This window comes from Carcharhinus amblyrhynchos, chromosome 9 (genome assembly GCF_965287045.1).
Source record: "Carcharhinus amblyrhynchos chromosome 9, sCarAmb.v2.hapA, whole genome shotgun sequence".
NCBI lineage: Eukaryota > Metazoa > Chordata > Chondrichthyes > Carcharhiniformes > Carcharhinidae > Carcharhinus > Carcharhinus amblyrhynchos.
The window spans coordinates 49060878-49081467 of record NC_137332.1 but is presented as its reverse complement, the minus strand read 5'-3'; the positions used below and the strand labels follow the sequence as shown (position 1 = coordinate 49081467).

The window sequence follows — 20590 nt, the reverse complement described above, 5'->3', positions numbered from 1 at the left end:
TAGTGGTTTTTTTCTACCAAATAAACCTGTTGGACTCTAATCTGGTGTTATGAAACTTCTTACTGCGTTTACCCAGTCCAACACAGGCATCTCCACTTCTATGATGAAGCTAGGTCTGTATCCATCTTACCAGCTCACCACAGATCCCTTGCAAGTTCACATTCTGTATCAGCCATCCAAGGGGGACCTTGTCAAAGGCCTTGCAGAAGTCCATGTTGATAACCACTGTTCTGCCCTCAATCTTCGTCACTTATTCAAAAAACTCAATCAAGTTTGAGACACAACCTCCCCTGCGCAAAGTCATGTGGCCTATCACTAATAAGTCTGTATTTTTCCAAATGCGAGCAAATCCTGTCCCAAAGAATGTTCTCCAAAAATTTCCCTACCACCGACGCAAGGCTCACAAAACCTAAATTTCCCAGATTATTCCTGCTGCTCTTTTTCAAGGGAGGAAAAACATCAACTATTCTCCAGTTCTCTGTGACTTATTGTGACTAAAAAGTGGTTACAAAGATTTCGTACAGGGCCCCAACAATTTCTTGTCTCCCTCAGTATTCTGGGATCGATCCCACCAGGTCCCGGGGAGTTGTCTACTTTCGTGCTTTTCAAAAGCCCAACATCTTTTTTAAATTGACATGACCAAGAACATTAACATATCCCTCTTTAGGCTCACCATCCACCATGTCCTTCTCCTTTATGAATACCGATGCAAAGTACTCATTAAAGACCTCACCCACTTACTCTGGCTCCACAAACAGATTCCCTCCTTTGGCCTTGAGTGGACTTACCCCTTCCCTAGCTAAGCTCTTGCTCCTTAAACATGTACAAAATGTCTTGGAATCTTCCTTAATCCTGTTTGCCAAGGACATTTCATGGCCCCTTTTTGTCCTCCTAACTCATTGTTCTTTCCTGCCTTCTTTATATTCTTCAAGGATGTTGTCTGCAGTTTCTTAAACCTTACGTATGCCTCCTTTTTCTTTTTTTTATTAATCTCCCAACGAACAGGGACTGCTACTTCCACTCAGATGTATTTGACAACACAAATTGCACTCCCCCCTCAAGAGCAGGTCAGTGGTTTGGAATTTGCAGATTGCTCAACTCCACAAAGGCTTTCCATCACCTATGAGGGACAAGTCAGGAATGTGATGGAGCAACAATCAGGAAAGTCAACACCATTTAGGGTAAAGTTTGATTTGTTCCCCATCCACTACCTTAAATATTCAACATTTCCACCAACATGCCATGGGTGCAGTGTGTACCATCCATAAGATGAACTGCAGGAACTCCCAAATCCCTGACTTCTACAGTCTAGAAGGACAAGGACAGCATGTGTATGTAAACACCACCACCTGCAAGTTTCCCTCCAAATCACATTACCAATTGTGTGCACTGGCAGCACTTACATCACTAGGACTCCAGCTGTTCAACTGTCAGCTCACCAGCATCTAAGGGCAATTACAGATGAACAACTAATGCTGGTGATGCTCTCAACACGTGAATGAATTACAAGGAAAAAAAGCACTAAGCAGAGTATGCAGTCAGCCCTGCTTCCTTACTACTAAGCAACCAATGCATTGGTACTTCCACTTCACAACAGCACAATTCATAAATTGGTCAAACTCTTAACTGGCCTAAATTTTAAATAATAAATGCACAAGATGTGGAAAAGGCCAGCAATTATTGCCCTCCCCTATTTGCTCGAGGCAGTAATAATGGACCTTCTTAAATCACTGTAGTACCTGCAGTGAAGATACTCCCATAGTGCTGTAGGTTCTTTCAGGGTTCTGACCCAATGATAATGAAAGAACAGTCACATTTGTCCAAGTTTGGAAGGCGTGAGGGGAATTTGGAGATAGTGTGCCCATGCACCTGCTGCCCTTGTCCTGGGTAGTGGAGGCTGTGGGTTTGCGAGGTGACACCAAGGGAGCCTTGGGCACCCTGTCAATAGTATATATTGTACGCATAGATAAATGGGCAAAGTTTCAACCAAGCAGTCTGTCTTATCCTAGATGGTGAGTTTGTTGATTGTTGCAATTTCAGCCAACGGAGTGAGCAGTTCAGCGTGACAGAATTAGCAGTGTATACATGGGAACTGACCCCAATATCTGTGGATGATGTTAGTAGTGAACTCAAGTACATTACGAAACTGCAGCAAATTAGTTTGGGATCTCCTCAGTGCTCAAACTCCCAGTTGTATTGAATTTGGGTAACATGGACCCCATTGTGCCTCATATTCACATAAATCTACAACAAAATATCGGTGATGTTGAAGCAGGAATTTGATGTCAGTTGCACTACTGGATGGGATGGGGTGGAGAGGCAGAGCAATGGACAAGAGCGATTGAGTTCCAATGAGCAGACTGTGAAAACTGGCCAAGAGCAAGGGAACACACATGAAGTGATCCTTCAATAAGAAAGTGACAAAAATTATGTACATAGGTATTCCCTTGTGAAAAAAGTCGCTATCCCATATTTACCAAAAATTGTGAGGAATTCTAGGTATATAATTTTAATTCTTGTCTATGCAACACCTTATTACATTACACATTTAGGGTCAGTGCCTTAATGTTTGAAAGTTAATTACTGTTGCCACTGTAGTATAATTCCTCAGACATGGTAATGACCTTAACAGTACTGTAGAACATCCACTCTTAAAGAGATGACCTCAGGCTAATTTTCACAATTTTCAACAGTCACAGTAGACCTGAAGCTGAAAAAACCAAATGCATTTGCTTAACAATGCCTTCTGCGTGGATATCAGAATAAAACAGAACAAACCATAATTACTAAAACAAACCAGATTTGATTCACAGATTGCGTGGAGTTAGCAAATCGTGTTCAGCATGGCAACTAGTTTCAATGCCACTTGGTCTATGAGGGTCAAATCAGCCAGAATTGGACTGAGCCGAGAAAAAAGGTCTTTAGATAAATTGTGATGTTCACTGGTCCTTTAAGCTTAGTGAAAGTAAAAGGAGTTATTAATGAACTCCATTTATGACTGTGAAACCTGCAAACTGATTTTAACTGCAAATTTGTACAATGCAAGTCTTTTCTGAGCTGTGCTCAAACATCTGACTGACTTAACACTGCACTGCAAAACTTCACCAAAGTGTCAAACCCTGCAGCACACTTATTTTCATTTACAGCAGCATAATAATGGCCCAAACTATTACAAAATTCAAATTCCTTACCTTTATCCTCTCAATACTGGCCTCTACTTTAAGCTGTCGAACTGTCCTTTTTGCTTGCGCTATGCTGTTTGTGCTAGCCATTTTTGTTGATATTCTAAAAGTTAAAACCTGGATCAAAAAAAGCATATAGTAGCATATAAGGGGAGAAAGCAGATGAACAATGGAATTTATTTTAAAAACAGAATAAGTGGCATGTTATACCTGTAAAACATACCTAGCTTGGTTCTGAGGAGCAGTTGAAAATGATGTTTTTCAGGAGATACTGCAATGCAAATCCTGCAAAATATAAATAATTTCTACATCAGTACATGTGGAGTATTAAACCTAAACCAAATGTGTCCTTTACAGTAAACTGCTGTTCACAGTCTTGATGTACAACAATCCTTCATTAATTGCCTTTTTTCTATTTCAATCTCATGATTTGCTATATGCAGTTAGCAAATCACATTTCGGAAAAAGGAGAATGAACAATCTTTTCAGCTCTACTCCAGCTGAATTTAGAACATAAATAGGAGTAGGCCATCTAGCCACTCGAACCCACCATTCAATAAGATCTACTTACCCGCCTGCTCCCCATAACCTTATTGATCAGAAATCTATCTACCTGTGACTTAAACATATTCAACGAGGCAGCCTCCACCACTTCAATGGACAGAAAATTCCAGAGATTCACTATCTTCCTCAACTCTGTTCTAACTGACTCCTCCTTATTTTGAGGCTGTGTCCTCTAGTTCTTGTTTCCTTTCTAAATGGAAAGGATCTCTCTGCCTCTACAGCATTTAGCCCCTTCATTTTCTTGTATGTCTCTACAAGATCACCCCTCAGCCTTCTAAACTCCAACGAGTACAGGCCCAATCTTCTCAATCGCTCCTAATAAGCTAACCCCCTCATCTCCAATATCAACCTGGTGAACCTTCTCTGCATTCCCTCCAAGGCCAATATATCCTTTCGCAAATAAGGGGACCAAAATTGCACACAGTACTGTAGTTGCGGCCACACCAGTATCTTGTACAACTGCAGCAAGACCTCACTGCTTTTATATTCCATCCCCACCGCGATAAAGGCCAACATTTCATTTGCCTTCTTGATCATCTGCTGCACCTGCACACTGAGTTTTTGCGATTCATGCACAAGGGCCCCCAGGTCCCTCTGCACAGTAGCATGTTGTAATTTTTCACTATTTAATAAGCAGCATTTCAGTTTATTTGTTTTAAGCAGAAAGTGAAGTAGAATCAGTTGGTTTTTCTCCATGCGAGATGAACGGGAAATTAGAAAATCAAACTTCTTTGGATTTATTCTTACTCTTCTCATCTGTAGCACATTGCATCAAGATTGAAAAAATACAGACTTAATTTTATATAACAGCCAGGATCCTCTGAACCTGTTCACTCCGCCACTACTGCCAACGAGAATGAAGAATTTGGCGCTCAAAACTCCATTCACGGCAGTGGGACCAGAGAATCCCAACCACAGGTGGATGGTGTTCCCATGCATTTGCTGCCCTAGTCTTTCTTCATGGTAGCGACCGTATGTTTGAAAAGCGCTGTCAAAAGATCCTTGGTAAATTGCTTTAGTATATATTTATTAATTGTATACATGCCCTGCAAGTCAGTAGAGGAGGCCAATGTCTTGGATAATCTCATGAAATTTCAAAATATTTTAGAGCTAATGAAGCACCAAGTAAAATCAGAAATGCTGGAAAAATTCACCAAATCAGGCAGCATATGTGGAGAGAGAGCAGAATTAATGCTTCAGATTGGTGACATCACAGCTGAAAAAGGCTAGAGATGTAACATTGATTATTAATGGGAAACATTTGCTTGGTTCCTCACTTTGCTGACGCTGCCTGGCCTGTTGTGTATTTTTGGCATTTTTCTGTTTTTAATTCAAACTTCTATCCCCAGCAATATTGTACTCAAGTATTTTTAAAGTACGGTCATTGTTGCAATCTAAGAAACATGGCAGGCAATTTCCACGCAACAAGCTCCTACAAAGACAATCAAATAATGACCGAATAGTTTTATTTTTCGTTTTTTAATGGGATATGTGCATCACAGCATTTTTATTGCCATCTCCAACTGTCCTCGAAAAGGTGGTAGTGAACCACCTTCTTGAACCACTGCAGTCCACGTGATGTAGGTACACCTAGAGAGCCTGTTAAGAAAAGAGTTTCTGGGTTTTCACTCAGTGACAATGGGGAAACAGCAATATAGTACCAAGTCAGATTAGTGGGGGGCTTGGAAGGGAACTTGTAGATGGTGTTCCCATGCATTTGATGCTCTAGTCTTTCTTCATAGTAGCAACAGTATGTTTGAAAAATGCTGTCAAAAGATCCTTGGTATGTTGCTGTAGTGTATATTTATTAATTGTATACATGTCCCGTGAATCAATAGAGGACAGAGTGCCAATCAATCAAATCAATTTGTGGATAGTGTTCAGCTTCTTGACTTGTGCCTTGCAAGTGGTGGACAGTTAGGAGAGGTTTCATTGCCCAGAGTCACTAGCCTCTGATCTGCTCTTGTAGCCACAGCATTTATATGGCTGGTTAAGCTTAGTTTCTGGTCATTGGTAACCCCTAGGATGTTGACACTTGGGATTCAATGATAAAGTAGTTGAATGTCAAGGGGAGATGGTTGGATTCTCTCTTGCTGGAGAGTCACTGCCTGATACATGAGGCATGTGTATTACTTGTTGCTCATCAGCACAAGCCTGAATATTGTCCAGGTCTTGCTGCATATGAGCAAAGACTGCTTCAGTGTCTGAATCGTAAATGATGTTGAAAATTGTGCAATCAGCAAACATCTCCATTTCTCACCTTATGATGGAGGGAAGGTCATTGATAAATTAACTGAAGATGGTTGGGCCCAGGACAGTTACTCTGAGAAAATCCTGCAATGATGCTCTGAGACTGAGATGATTGACCTCCAACAAGCACAACCATCTTACTTAGTGCTTCATATGACTCCTACTCATGGAGAGTTTTCCTTCTGATTCTCACTGACTATAGTTTTGTCAGGATGTTACTTGATGGGTAAATATTGGCTTGCACACCCATAATACTCTCCTGATTATCTCCAAAATACTGCCATGGGATCCTTAACATCTACCCATGTGAGCAGTCAGGGTCTTGGTTATGGTTTCATACCAAAGACAATACCTCAAAATATAGCACTGCAGTGCCAAAGCTCTGGGGTAAGGCTGAGCCCGCAACATTCTGACTTGAAGGAGAGAATGCAAGCAACTGAACCATGGGTGTCAAGTGCAGCAGAGAAGACAAGGCAAATTGACAAATAGTGATTTGATAATGCTTTGTTCATACTATGAAAGCTTGTAGATTTTAGGAGGAAGGCAAACCTGAAGGATCATTCAAGGTTCACCTGCAAATTTTAGAATATTTGGATTGCTCAGATATGCATGCCCATTTTCTAAGGAAGACTGTTGTCACATGCACAAAGAGATGATGCAACCTCCATATGAATTGTTGGTACTTTTAATGTGCTGGCCTGGTGTTCCAAATTAATATTTTTCTTCCATTGTTTTTACGGAAAAGCAGTAAAATTAAGAATTGTTTTAATTTAATATGATGGTTTACTTCAATTTTTGTATTTTTTAAAACTGTATACATTCTTAAAAGCAGCACGCCATGTTAGTGTTCTTGCAACAAGTTAACAGCAATTCATGTGAACTAACTACTTTGATGTTTCAGCATTCAGTCTGAGCTCCAAGAATTCAATAGCAGTTCAGCTCAAACATATGACAGTGGTTCTTTATTCCCAGAAATGTTGTGAATTTTTAACATACTGTTGAAATATACACAAAAGTTGAAGCAATAAATTGGACAAACCACAATAACAAAACTTCCTTAACAGTGAAATTTAGCCTTACTATTTTTTGATTTGTTTTCAACAACTCATTGAACCTTGATCCACAATGTTCAAATGTCAGTGGTACAACCTGCATATACCACAATACCTAAAGACTTACAAAAAAAACTGACTCCCATAATCAGTAATATTTGAGCCAAATAGGTGTAGACCCATAACAAGACAGAAAGATTAACACAAGGTTTCTTTTGAGAAGCAGAAGTTCCAGAACAAGAAATCAGCACTATTTCTGCAGTGATCAGTTATGGAAATATTTCTTGCACCCTAAAAATTTAAATTTAGGCAATGTATAAGAGTCTTTACAGATTAAGATAATATTTCATGGAGCTAAGTTTTGCCATTTGCTCTTAGAAGGTTAAAATTAATGGATCCTCTATCTGACTGTTTAAGTTGAATGGATGAGCTTTTATTTCTCAAATCTGCATATATTAGCTGGATTCCCCATGCAATGCCACTGACTCCCTAGCAGGAAGTTCTTTGGAAGCCTAACTTGTTTCTATCAATTCTTGGATTTTCTAGCAGAAATTCGTTCAGACTATAATTTATATTCCACAGGCATGCCAATGTTTTCCGTTATTTGTATCCTAGGAATGTTCCTAGTATTCAGAGCTGCTGGAGGCAAGTGGGGAGGCATTTGTAAAAGAACGCCCTTAAGTTCAGCTGAGAGCCCAGGGCCTTCCCAAACTGCATACGGCGCTTGATCCTTGCCAGCACTTTTCTCTACTGCAAGCAGTGAGCAAAAGACTTACATAGCCTAACCACCCCAAAAAGAAGTCTGCTGGGATCAGGGATAGAGGAATTGGTGCCACAACTAGGATTCATTGGGATTTGACCAAAGCATAAAATCTTGGCTCGAGTGCTTTGGGTTTTCAGTATGTTTAGCCGGAGGCACTTGTGAACCCTCAAAGTGAAGCGTTGTAGGCACCTCTGTCCAGAGCTAGAACCTTTGGAAATGGCATCCTATTTTCTGGTAATTATTCCTGTTTGAATGCAATGTCCCAAGATTCTTTTTCTATCAATGTTTAGCTATATTCTCAAGCTAGTTAAGTTATGGACTCTCAGTATTATTCTGAAATGAAATAGCAGATGATCATTTTATGGCTCATCAAGGGAGACAACTATGACCTCGCACTTTTGCTCCAAAATGGCAAAAAGCTTATTTTAATGGCTCACCAAGTTAGCTTTTCTTCTCCAACTGTACCCCTTCATTTTTTGAAAGTGACAGTCTATGTTAGCATAATGATCCCAAGAAACACTGATAGTCCACTTTGGAATGGAATAGTGAGCCTTCAACCCTGATTTTACCAACATGGCCCTCCCTGAAACTGGGGCAGGTAAAGCTTGCAGAACAGCATTCCCTGTTGGCTTCGGGCACGATCTTACGAGCCTTGGGTGCCATGCTGGTAAAATCAGGGCCCTCATGTGAGCCAAGGTGATGATTGCCAGTGAGCTTTTAAACTTAAGGTGATCACGGCAGCAGCTGTTCCCCCTCCCCACACATACTTGTCAGCTAACTAGATTATAACTGACTGAGGAACCATAATATACTCTCCAACCAAGGATTTCACAGCAAATAATATGTGGAAAAAACACGACAGGGTTTGGTATCTAGCTTGCTGCAATCCTACGCTTTTGCTTCCACAGATTTTCAAATAGTACCATTCTGTTTTCCCACTTGGCAAACCAAAGTCTTGTGGATGAAACTATGGTACAACGCATATAGCATTGTATTGTGACCAGAATACTCATTCAATGCATAATGTAATTTGCATTCAAGTATTGATACTCATATGGTAAGTTCTGCACTGGCTAAGTTAGCTAAGGTTACTGGGGAGACTTTAAACTGGAAAGGTTGGGAGGGAATTGAGATGAGGTGACTGGGAGCGATGAGATTAGCTTGCAAATAGAGAAGGATTGTAGACAGTGTAAGAGGGAGGATAGACGGGTAATGGAGAAGGACAGCGCTTAGGCCGAAGGTTTGAGATGTGACTATTTTAACACCAGGAGTGTGGTGAATAAAGTGGGCGAGCTTACAGCGTGGATCGCTGCTTGGAAATGTGATGTGGTGGCCATTAGAGACTCGGATGTCTCAGGGACAGGACTGGATACTTCCTGTATCCAGGAAGGGGGTGGGGGGGTGGTGGAGGAGTGGCATGACTGTAGAGAAGGTGGACGCCATGGAGGGATTGTCTACGGAGTCTCTGTGGGTGGAAGTTCGGAACAGGAAAGGGTCGATAACTTTGCTGGGTGTTTTCTATAGGCCGCCCAATAGTGACAGGGAAGTTGAGGTGCAGATAGGGAAACAGATCCTAGAGAGATGTAGTAATAACAGTTGTAGTGATGGGAGACTTTAATTTCCCAAACATCGATTGGAATATCCCTAGGGTAAGGGGTTTGGATGGGGAGGAGTTTGTTAGGTGTGTTCAGGAGGGTTCCCTGGCACAGTATGTGGATAAGCCTACAAGAGGAGAAGCTGTACTCGATCAGGTACTGGCTAATGAACCTAGACAGGTGTCAGATATCTCAGTGGGTGAACATCTTGGGAATAGTGATCATAACTCTATCTCCTTTACGCTAGCATTGGAAAGAGATATGATCAGGCAAGTTAGGAAAGTGTTTATCTGGAGTAAGGGGAAATATTAAGCCATCCGGAAGGAAATTAGACGAGTAAATTGGAAGGTGGTGTTCTCAGGAAAAAGTACTGAAGGTGACAGATTTCCAAGGGATGTTTGTCAAGAGTTCTGCACGACAATGTTCCGATGAGACAGGGAGGTTTTGGTGAGTTACTGGAACCGTGGCGCACGAAAGTTGTAATGAACCTAGTCAAAAACTAAAGTGTACAAAAGGTTCAGAGAGCTAAGAGATGTTAGGGACCTAGGAGTATACGGCTTATAAGAAGGAACTTAAGGAAATTAGGAGAGCCAGAAGGGGTCATAAGGCGGCCTTGGCAGGTAAGATTAAGGAGAACCCTAAGGCGTTCTACAAATACGTGAAGAGTCAAAAGATGAGATGTGAAGGAATAGGAATTATAAAATGTGAAGGTGGGAAAGTTTGTGTAGAACCGATAGAAATAGCAGAGGTGCTTAATGAATACTTTACCTTGGTATTCACGGTTGAAAAAGATCTGGGTGGTTGTACTGCAGGCTTGCGGCAGACTGAAAAGATTGAGTATGTGGACATTAAGAAAGAAGATGTGTTGGAAGTTTTGAATAGCATCAAGATAGGTAAATCGCCAGGACCAGATGGGATACACCCCAGATTACTGTAGGAGGCCAGGAAAGTAGTTACAGAACCTCTGGCGATGATCTTTGTGTTGTCGATGGAGACGGGAGAGATTCTAGAGGATTGCGAATGTGGTTCCTATATTCAAGAAATGGAATAGGGATAGCCCAGGAAATTACTGACCAGTCAGTCTAACCTCAGTGGTTGCTAAGTTGGTGGAGAAGATTCTGAGGGACAGGATTTATGAACATTTAGAGAAGTTTAGTACGCTCAATAGTAGTCAGCACGGCTTTGTCAAAGGCAGATCATGCCTTGCGAGCCTGGTTGAGTTCTTTGAAAATGTGACTAAATACATTGACGAAGGAAGAACGGTAGGTGTGATTTATATGGATTTCAGCAAGGCGTTCGATAAGGTCCCCCATGTAAGACTTCTTGAGAAAGTGAGAGGGCATGAGATCCTAGGGGCTGTTGCCTTATGGATCCAGAACTGGCCTGCCCGCAGAAGGCAGAGTGTGGCTGTGGATGGGTTTTTTTCTGCATGGAAGTCAGTCACCAGTGGAGTGCCCCAGGGATCTGTTCTGGGAGCCTTGCTGTTTGTCATTTTCATAAATGACCTGGATGAGGAACTGGAGGGATGGGTTGATAAGTTTGCTGACAACATGAAGGTTGGTGTGTAGATAGTTTGGAGGAATGTCAGAGGTTGCAGCATGACACAGATAGGATGCAAGGCTGGGAGAAGTGGCAGATGGACTTCAACGCGGATAAATGTGTAGTGGTCCATTCTGGCAGGTCAAAATGGGATGAAGGAGTATAATATCAAGAGTAAGACTCTTAGCAGTGTTGAGGATCAGAAGGACCTTGGGGTCCGGGTCCATAGGACACTTAAATCGGTAGAGGATGTGGTTAAGGCGGCGTATGGTGTACTGGCCTTCATCAATCGAGGGATTGAGTTTAGGAGTCGGGAGATAATGTTGCAGCTTTATAAGCTCCTAGTCAGACGTCTGTTGGAATACTGTGCTCAGTTCTGGTTGCCTCATTACAGGAAGGATGTGGAAGCTATTGAAAGGGTGCAGATGAGGTTCACAAGGATGTTGCCTGGATTGGGTAGCATGCCTTATGAGGTTAGGTTGAGGGAGCTCAGTCTTTTCTCCTTACAGAGACAAAGGATGAGAGGTGACCTGATAGAAGTGTATAAGATGTTGAGAGGTACAGATCAGGTGGATTCTCAGAGGCTTTTTCCTGGGGCTGGAATGGTTGCTACGAGAGGACACAGGTTTAAGGTGCTGGGGAGTAAGTACAGAGGAGATATCAGGGGTAAGTTTTTCAGAGGGTGGCGGGTGAGTGGAACTGACTGCCGTCGGTGGTGGTGGAGGCAAATTCAATAGGGTCTTTCAAGAGATTTCTGGATGAGTACATGGAACTAAATAGAATTGAGCGTTATAGGTAAGCCTAGTAGGTATGGATATCATCAGCGCAACTTGTGGGCCAAAGGGCCTGTTTGTGCTACAGTTTTTCTACGTTCTGGCTATACTCCTAAATATACAGCAAATACACTACATGGCCATTTGCAATTGCCACAATTTGTACAAGGGCATAAATAGTATTTAGGCGAACAGAATTAACATTTCACAAGTTAAATATATTCTTTTCCCCCAATGTGGCGAGGCACTACACCCTATAGATTAGGGAACTGAAGCTTGATGTGGTCTGTGCATTGTTAGCCAATCCAAACGAGGTAATAATTGGGGCATCACAATTGGCCTCTGCACCTTCAGGTCAGGATAGCTGTGGGCAGGAGTACCAGCAGTAGAAATTGGTATGTATTGAACTAATCTTTTAGACACAAAGTGGGTGAATATCAACCAATTTGCACAGGTGTTGGACCCTCTTATTCATCAGGCCCTGATTTTTTAGAAAGGAGCATGCTCAAAATAGTTGCATGTTACTGAATAACATAACATAGGAGGCAGCGACTTGGCTCATTGGGTTTATGCTGGCTGTTTGAAAGAGCTTCTAATTATTTCCACTCCTTTGCTTTTTCCCTATGGCCTTTGTATTTTTAGAACACAAAGGAAGGGCCTAATGCTTAGAGTCACGGAATGGTTAAAGCACAGAAGGAAGCCAGTCAGTCATGTCCTCCCCTCACCCTCTGCCCTGAAAATGTTTCCTATTCAGATATTTATCCAATTCTCATTTGAAAGCCACAAGTGAATTCATCTCCACCACAATCTCAGGCAGTGCATTCCAAACCCAAACTACTTGCACGCAATAAACATTCTTCCTTATGTTGCTGTTGGTTCTTTTGCCAATCATCTTAAATTGGTTTCCCCTCATCCTCAATTATTTTGCTAATGGGAACAGGTTCCCCCCATACATATTGTCTAGACCCTTCTTGATTTTGAACCCCTCTACCAAATCTCCTTTCAGTCTTCTCATCTCCAAACAGCACAGTCCCAGTTCTGTAGTCTATCTACTCAACTCAAGTCCCTCATCCCTGGTCTACCCTCTCAAACTTTTACATCCTTTCTACTGTGCAATGCCCAAAACTGGACAGAACATCCAGTAAAGGCTGTACTATCCTATACAGTACCATAACTTTATTGCTTTTTCACCATGCCTCTAGTTATAAAACCCAGGATCCTGGATACTATTTTAACCACTTTCTCAACCTGTTCTGCCACCTTCAACAAATTCTGCACATACACCAGAACAGAGGAATTAGGAGTGCGAGTAGGCAATTCAGCTCTTTGAGCCTGCTCTGCCATTTAACATCAGCATGGCTGACTTTATCCTGCTCTCAATTCTACTTTCTTGCCTGCTCCCCATAGCACTTCATCTCTTTCTTAAATCTGTTGATTGATTCTGCCACCACTGCACTCTGGAGCAAATGATTGCTGTAGATTCACAACACTCAGAAGTTTCTCCTCAGCTTAGTTTTGAACCTACCTCCTCTCATTCAATATCTATGATCTCTTGTTCTAGACTGTCCCACAAGGGGGAACATCTGTTCAACATCCACTTTATCAATCCCCTTTAGCATTTTATACACCTCAATCAGATTTCCCCCTTGGTCTTCTTTACTCCAGTGAGTGCAAGCCCAAACTGTTGTTCCTTATGCAACAGTCCTTTCAACCCTGGAATCAATCAGGTGAACCTCTTCTGAACTGCCTCCAGTGCCACCACATTCATACACCCCCCGATCTCTGCTCCTGCACCTTGTTGAAAAATATAATTGATTTTCTATTCTCTCATTTTTCCTACTGAAATGTGTCACTTCAGTGCATATTAAATTTCATCTGTCACTTCCAATTCCACCAGCTGGCCTATATCCTTTCGAAGTTGACCGCCATCATCCTTGCAGTTCATATTATTTCCAAGTTTTGCGCAAACTACAAATTTTGAAATTGTGTCTTGCACATCCAAGATACTAACGTACATCAAGAAAAGCAGTCCTAGTAGCAGCCCGAGAAACCCCACGTGTCTTCCTCACTATTGCTTCCTACCACTCTTCACTACCCACTGTTTTCTGTCACTCAGCGAACTTTGCACCTTGGTTGCCACTTTCCTTTAATTCCATGGGCTTCAGCTTTGATGACAAGCCTATTTTATATGGAACACTGTCAGATACTTTTTGGAAGTCCAGAGACATCATATCAACTGTATTACCATCATCAACCATCTTTGATGCTTCATCCAAAAATTCAAATAGTTAATCATGACTGGTCTTCAACAAATACATGCTGTCTTTCCTTCATTATTTGATATTTATTCAAATGACTATTAACTTTATCCCATATTAGCATTTTTAAAAGCTTTCTCACATGTAGTTAAACTGACTGGCCTGTAGTTACTGGTTTAAACTTTTCATCCTTTTTTGAAAAAGTATAACGTTTGCAATTTGCTAGTCCTTAAAAAGACAGGATTGGAAGATTGTCAGTGTCTCCACAGTTTCCACCCCAACTTGCCACAAGCTTTTCCAGATACATCTCTTCAGATCCTAGTACTTAAATCGACTAAGTACTGCCAGCTTTTCTAACACCAATTTTTAACCATTCAGTATCTCAACTACCTCAAACTTTCAATACGACTTGGCAGAATCTTACTCCTTGGTAAAAACAATATGAAGTATTAAGTTAATACCCAGTCACATCTCCAAGAACATAGACATCCTTTTGGTCTCACTTGACCCTATCCTTCCTTTTACTCATTATATGCTACAAGCATCATGTTAGATGCCTCTCATACTTGTCCCCCTTCATCAATTCCTCTCAACTTTGGGTTATGCTTGGTTCTCAGTTGCATCATCAATTTTATATCAGTCAAGCTCACCCTTTTCCTGAATCATCTTACTTGCTATCTCTTTCATCATCCAGGGAGCTTTGCTTTTGGTTGCCCTGCCTTTCCCCCTTGTGGGGATGCATTCAACTGTACCCAAAACATCATCTCTTTAATTGCAGTCCATTTAATTCAATGATTGTTCTGTCAGTCAACCTTTGATTCCAATTTACCTGCAAGAGATCCATTTACACACCAATGAAATTGGCCTTCCTCCAGTTAATTATTACTACTCCAGGTTGCCTCATATAAGGTTTAGATTAATTATGAAAAATTATGATGCTAATGATCACCATACCCTAAAATATTCTCCTCAATCCACTAAATTCCCCAGAACCAGATTCAGCAATTCCTCCTTCCTCATTCAGAAATCTACTGATCAAGAAAATTCTCCTGAACACACTTCAAAAGCTCTTTCCCTTCTCAACTCTTTAAACTATCATAGTCTATATTAAAATCATTCATGATTCCATTATAGCTTTAAATTAAGGGGTGGTAGTTATAGGACGGATGTCAGGGGTAGGTTCTTTACCCAGAGGGTGGTGAGGGATTGGAATGCCCTGCCTGCTGCAGTTGTAAATGCGCCTAGTTTGGGGGCGTTTAAGGGATCCGTGGATAGGTGTATGGATGGAAAGGGATTGGTTTAGGTTAGAGGGTCATTGCTTTTTAACTGGTCGGCACAACATCGTGGGCCGAAGAGCCTGTTCTGCGCTGTAGTGTTCTATGTTCTATTATCACTACCTTACAGTTGAAGAAATTTATCTCCACTGTGTGAGGAATCTTCAGTGCTCTTAAAGGTTGCCAACTGAAAAGGTAGTTTTGTGAAAACATTTAATTGAATATTCCCCTACACAGGGATCTCCAATCCCCACAAACTCCCACCATATGCCTTACAATCTGTGAACCATCACTGGCGAGGCAGATGGCCCAAACTGAAGTCTTCGCTCAACAATTAAGTCGCTATGGAAAACTAGTCCAGACTAACTACTGATTCCTGGAGTTCCCAGTTCTTAATGATATACATTGGTCTTTGTTTGAAAGTATACATATGTAAATGTCAGGCCTGTCATATCCCCATGACAGAATAGCGCACTTACACTCTTGGTTCATCGTGAGGAATGAACACTTGGGAAAGTTACCAGATACCTGTCAGCAGCCATGGAATTTGGCCTCAGCAAAACATATCACTTTCAGAAGTGAAATAAAACAGTGACTTAATGGGATGCTGGTGAGTCCACATTTTCTGTAGCAAGTTTATTTCTCCCTTAAACTAAAATGTAATTTTTTTTCTACTGCCTGCCTGCCTATTAAATAAATATTCTCCAAATATCTGATAAGCTAAGCAAAGTACATTCAATAGACAGGCATATTGCTACATACAACCAAACCTGAGGTAAATATAAAAATGACAAAAAAAACGAGATAAAACAAAGCTGTTACAATATGAAACACAAGAGTAACATGGGCAAAAGTATAAGCATTAAACAAACATTGACAATTGTGTCTTATAATGCTGGATAAATAAAACTGAAAAATACTTGGTCAAATACAAAATATAAAAGTTAGTGTCAAGTCTGAGAAAATGCAGTTTTCATTGTCAATAAAAGCAATGAGAGCATTAACCAATAAAGCTACACTAAAGCTATTCATCCAAGTTGTTTATTCTGCTACTTAAAACATCTACCAATAGTTACAGGCAGTGACAATAATGGAGACTATTTTCTTCATTGTTTACAGTGATTGACATTTTACATAGACGGAAAGCCACTAGGACACCAAACACAAGTAAAATTTGAATGTGGGACTTCATTTCTAAGCAGAGGCCACATTCATCTGATAGTCATGCCCATGGGGATGAAATGGAAAACTACTTGGAGCCCTGTTTAGTTCTCCCCAAACACTAGCCAAATGTGAGAATCCTCACATTTGGGAACTGAATAAAACAAACACCACCAAGTTGGACAAAGTTCTGGTTCATCCAGGCCTGATGCATGATGGGCAAATACATACAATAGTAACAGTAGAGTTGTGTATCATCAGCATACTCATGGAAACTGGATGCATATTCATAGAACACATCGGAGAGAGGAAGCATGTAGGTGAGGAATACAGGGCAAAGCTGGAGCTTTGGGATAGGCCAGAGCCATGGGAAGAATTATCAAGAATATGGCTAGCTACATTGAGACATGTAGGAATAGTCTCATTAAAAGATAGTACTAAAATGGAGAATGCAACGAAATTGAAGAATTAAACGATTGAAAAGGTGGATTAACACAAGTCATAATTCTGATTGTTCAAATCTTAAATTACTCATTTGCCTTTGCAAATTTGTTTACTTTATATTTGGAGTCATAAATGCGTGTACATGAACCTGAAATACTAGTCAAAAGTTAAGCACTTAAAAGCACAGCAGCATTTAATTCCTTGAAGCAGTAGTTGTGGGAACCACTTAATGACGCCACTAGCCTCAGTACTGAATGCTCACCAGGAAATACAAATAGTTGGCATAACACCATGTGAAGAAACTGACTTATTTAAATAATTAAACTTGAATAATTTTTAATTCTCACTGTTAACTCTATTAATTTGATGCAATAGTGACATTAATGACCAGTAAATGCTCATTAATGTCACCATTAGTTACATCAAATAAGCAGTTAAAGTGAGAATTAGAAATTATTTTTCTCTACTTTCATATAGCATATGGAATAGGCAAATCGTAGTTCATGCAAAGTACATAGCAACACATTGCTTTTCACGCACAACTTGGAAACCTCAAAAGACTTCCAAAATTTATTCAAAATTTGAGAAACTTGAACTGGAATCACTAATCTAAAAACTACTTGCTACACGTTTTCACCAATATTTATTGAAGCAAAAATTCAGGATATTCATAAATTATATACTGGTGACGGAGCTGAAGTGCTGGCACTGAGAATGAATCATAGTAATAAAGATCAAGGCCACGAATATCCATCCATGATCTTCCTCAGGTAATAAAGTTAATTATGGTCACTAATGTTTTCATTAAATATCTCATGGAAAGTTCTGAACAACTAAAATGATAAGCGCAGGCTTGTTTTGGTGAGGGTGGAGATATGGTGAAGAACCTTTTACTTGATGTTAATACTAGTACTCATACTTTACTCAAGAATAAAAAGCTGAACTGATAATACAGTATTAGCGCTGATAATTGCAGCCCTGTTCACAAACAAAGTTGCACGAGTCTATGCTTTTATGTTTAACTGATCAGTCTTGCTGCTTAGCTAGGCCAGTAATTTGTCTTAAGTTATTTCATCTGTACTGGGCTGCAGGTCTGTGCAGACAACTAATGTGTTGTTCTCTCATTTGCACATCACATCCAGACCAAATTTCACACTGGACTAGCTTTTTAATTGGAAACAATGACTGATAAATAAGTCAGTGCAATTCATGATATAAAATGGTTTGGCTCAAAGCCCAACTAATATAGAGTCTGCCTTCAGGAGAAACTGAACATAATGTGGGAATGACGGAAATATCCAGTTCAGATCACACAGGTATGCTTTTATAATAGCTCTGGGTTGCACTAGGAAAAGAGGAGACAGAAAATAGTGTGATTCAACTTCCATTAAAAAAGATTGCTTAAGGTTGTCACCAAACACAAGAGCTTATAATAAATGGCACTGTACCAGAATGCAGAGCAAGTGCTTTTAAGGACTGCAGCAATAACTTCAACTTCCTGCCAGAGCTGTTAAGCTATTTCTTCAAAGTGATTTCATCTCCCTTGGTAGTTTGTGTCTTTGCTTCTACTTCATATAGTTGGCACTGTATTGGAATTATTGCTCATGTTGCACCTCTAAATAGCACATAATGATCACTTGTGCTTCTAACATGGCAACTTGAAGTTTAAATAAAACAACATTTTGCTAATTGTTCTGGAATGGGTGGGTGAACTCCAGAATATTTGACATAGAAACTAGTCACCACATTACTGCTTGATTAAGTAATGGGTAATTTCAAAGCCCTGGAATTCTTGATAACATTCCTGCAAACTGCTTTACGGTGCTTTTCTCAGTTAAGGACACTACGAATCCAAGTTATTGGCATTGTTGATTCTCATTTTTGTGTAGTTGTTGGCATTAATCAGCTACCAATCTGCAGAAAAGTGAACTGCCAGGGTGAATGAATCATTAAATTAAAACAACTCTTTGGTTTTTGTTTTGTTAGGCACTCAATCACCTTTCATCAAGATCTTGCTATGAACTATAAGCGCCATTAAATTGTATGCCACTCTTATGATGCCAAGGCACAGCTCTATGCAATGCAAATCCAACTATCAAATTGCAGCCTAGGCAAGACTCTACAACAAAACAGCATTAAATGGAACCAGTAACATGTACTAAATATGCGAGATTAGTATGGTCATAAACGGAAAACAAGTTGGTCAAGTGGGGGCAAGGAATGACAAATCGACATGGATAGGGCAGACAGCAGACTCTGCAAATGTCAGCAGCTGCCTTTCTGCAATGATGACGATGTGTGTGCCATTCGTATTGGTTGAAAAAGGAGGACTGGAGCAAACTGTCAATATACAAGAACTTCACTGGTCAACTAAATAGTACCTACAGTATTAAAGCACTCTTTCATCACAGAATCTTCAGTGACAGTAGTCACTGGTACTGTATAATAAAATAGAATACTCTGCTGCTGACAAATATAAATGCTTCCAGAAGCAGCAGCTACTTTTTCTGGCTGGGTTGGCCTGAAACCCAGCACAGCACAGGGTAGCATGCTGCCTCACAGCTCCAGGGACCCGGGTTCAATTCCCAGCTTGGGTCACTGTCCGTGTAGAGTTTGCACATTCTCCCAGTGTTTCCGTCATTTCCTTTGGGTGCTCTGGTTTCCTCCCACACTCAGGACAATGTGCTGATTAAGTGTATTGACTGAACAGGCGCTGAAGTGTGGCAGCTAGAGGAATTTCACAGTAACTTCATTGCAGTGTTAATGTAAGCCTTATTTGTCACTAATTAATAAACTTTACTTTAACTGTATGGTGGAACTGCCTCTTTTAGAGTATCTGGGGCTCCACCTTACTACTTGGGAAGCATGATGGCACAGCGGTTAGCACTGTTGCTTCACAGAATCAAGGACCTGGGTTTGATTTCAGCGTCAGGCCACTGTGCACAGTTTGCACATTGTCCCAATGTTTGCATGGATTTCCTCTGGGTGCTCCTGTTTCCTTTTGCAAAGAGACTAAAGGAAAATAAGGAAAGCAATAGGCAGAGAAATTAAGGGCCAGAGTCAGGTAAGGACCAAGTAAAAAGTAGTAGGAAAGGGAAAAGAAATGTTTAAAGTGCTCAACTTAAGGTTTTGCGCCTGAATGTTTGGAGCATTTGAAACAAATTGGATGAATTAACTGCACAAATAAATGCAAAGAGGTGTGATGTTGTTGGAATTATTGAGATGTGGCCCCAAGGTGAACAAGGGTGAAGGCTAAACATTGAGGGCTATTCAGTGTTTAGGAAAGACAAAGAAAAAGGTGGTGGAGTTGCATTGTTGAACAAAGACGATAGAGGAAAGATATTAGCTTAGATGATGTAGAATTGATATGGGTCAAGTTAACAAACAGCAAGGAGCAAAATCAAAACATTGGTGGGGTGATATACAGACCACTTAACTGTAGTGGTGATGCTGGGAAAAACATTACCATGTGTTAAAGGAACATGTGTGACTGTGGGCAACTTTAATCTGCACATAGATCAGGAGGGTCAAATTAGTGACAGTACAATAGAGGAGGAATTTCTGGAGTGCATATGAGGTGATTTTCTGGAACAATATGTTGTGGAATCAAGAAGGGAACAGGCCATCTTGGACTGGATGTTGTGCAATGAGAAAGGATTAGTTGGCAACCTAGTTGTGAAAGAATCCTTGGGGGCGAGTGATCATAATATGGTAGAATTCTCTGCCAAGGTGGAT

The 20590-nt window shown here is 40.6% G+C and overlaps 1 protein-coding gene across 3 annotated transcripts in view; it reads right to left on the bottom strand.

The window, feature by feature from the left end:
- The window catches only part of LOC145347778 (guanine nucleotide-binding protein G(I)/G(S)/G(O) subunit gamma-12), a 119513-nt gene that overhangs the window by 8979 nt on the left and 89944 nt on the right, over positions 1–20590 (bottom strand). For 2 of the 3 annotated variants that reach the window (XM_080195576.1, XM_080195578.1), the window contains exons 4-5: positions 3406–3467; positions 3192–3299 (exon numbers count right to left, since the gene is read on the bottom strand). In XM_080195576.1, coding sequence (XP_080051702.1) covers positions 3192–3272 — 81 coding nt within the window. In that variant the 5' untranslated portion in view covers positions 3273–3299; positions 3406–3467. Of the gene's footprint in view, positions 1–3191; positions 3300–3392; positions 3468–20590 lie in introns of all 3 variants that reach the window. The other variant, XM_080195577.1, reaches the window with a different exon arrangement.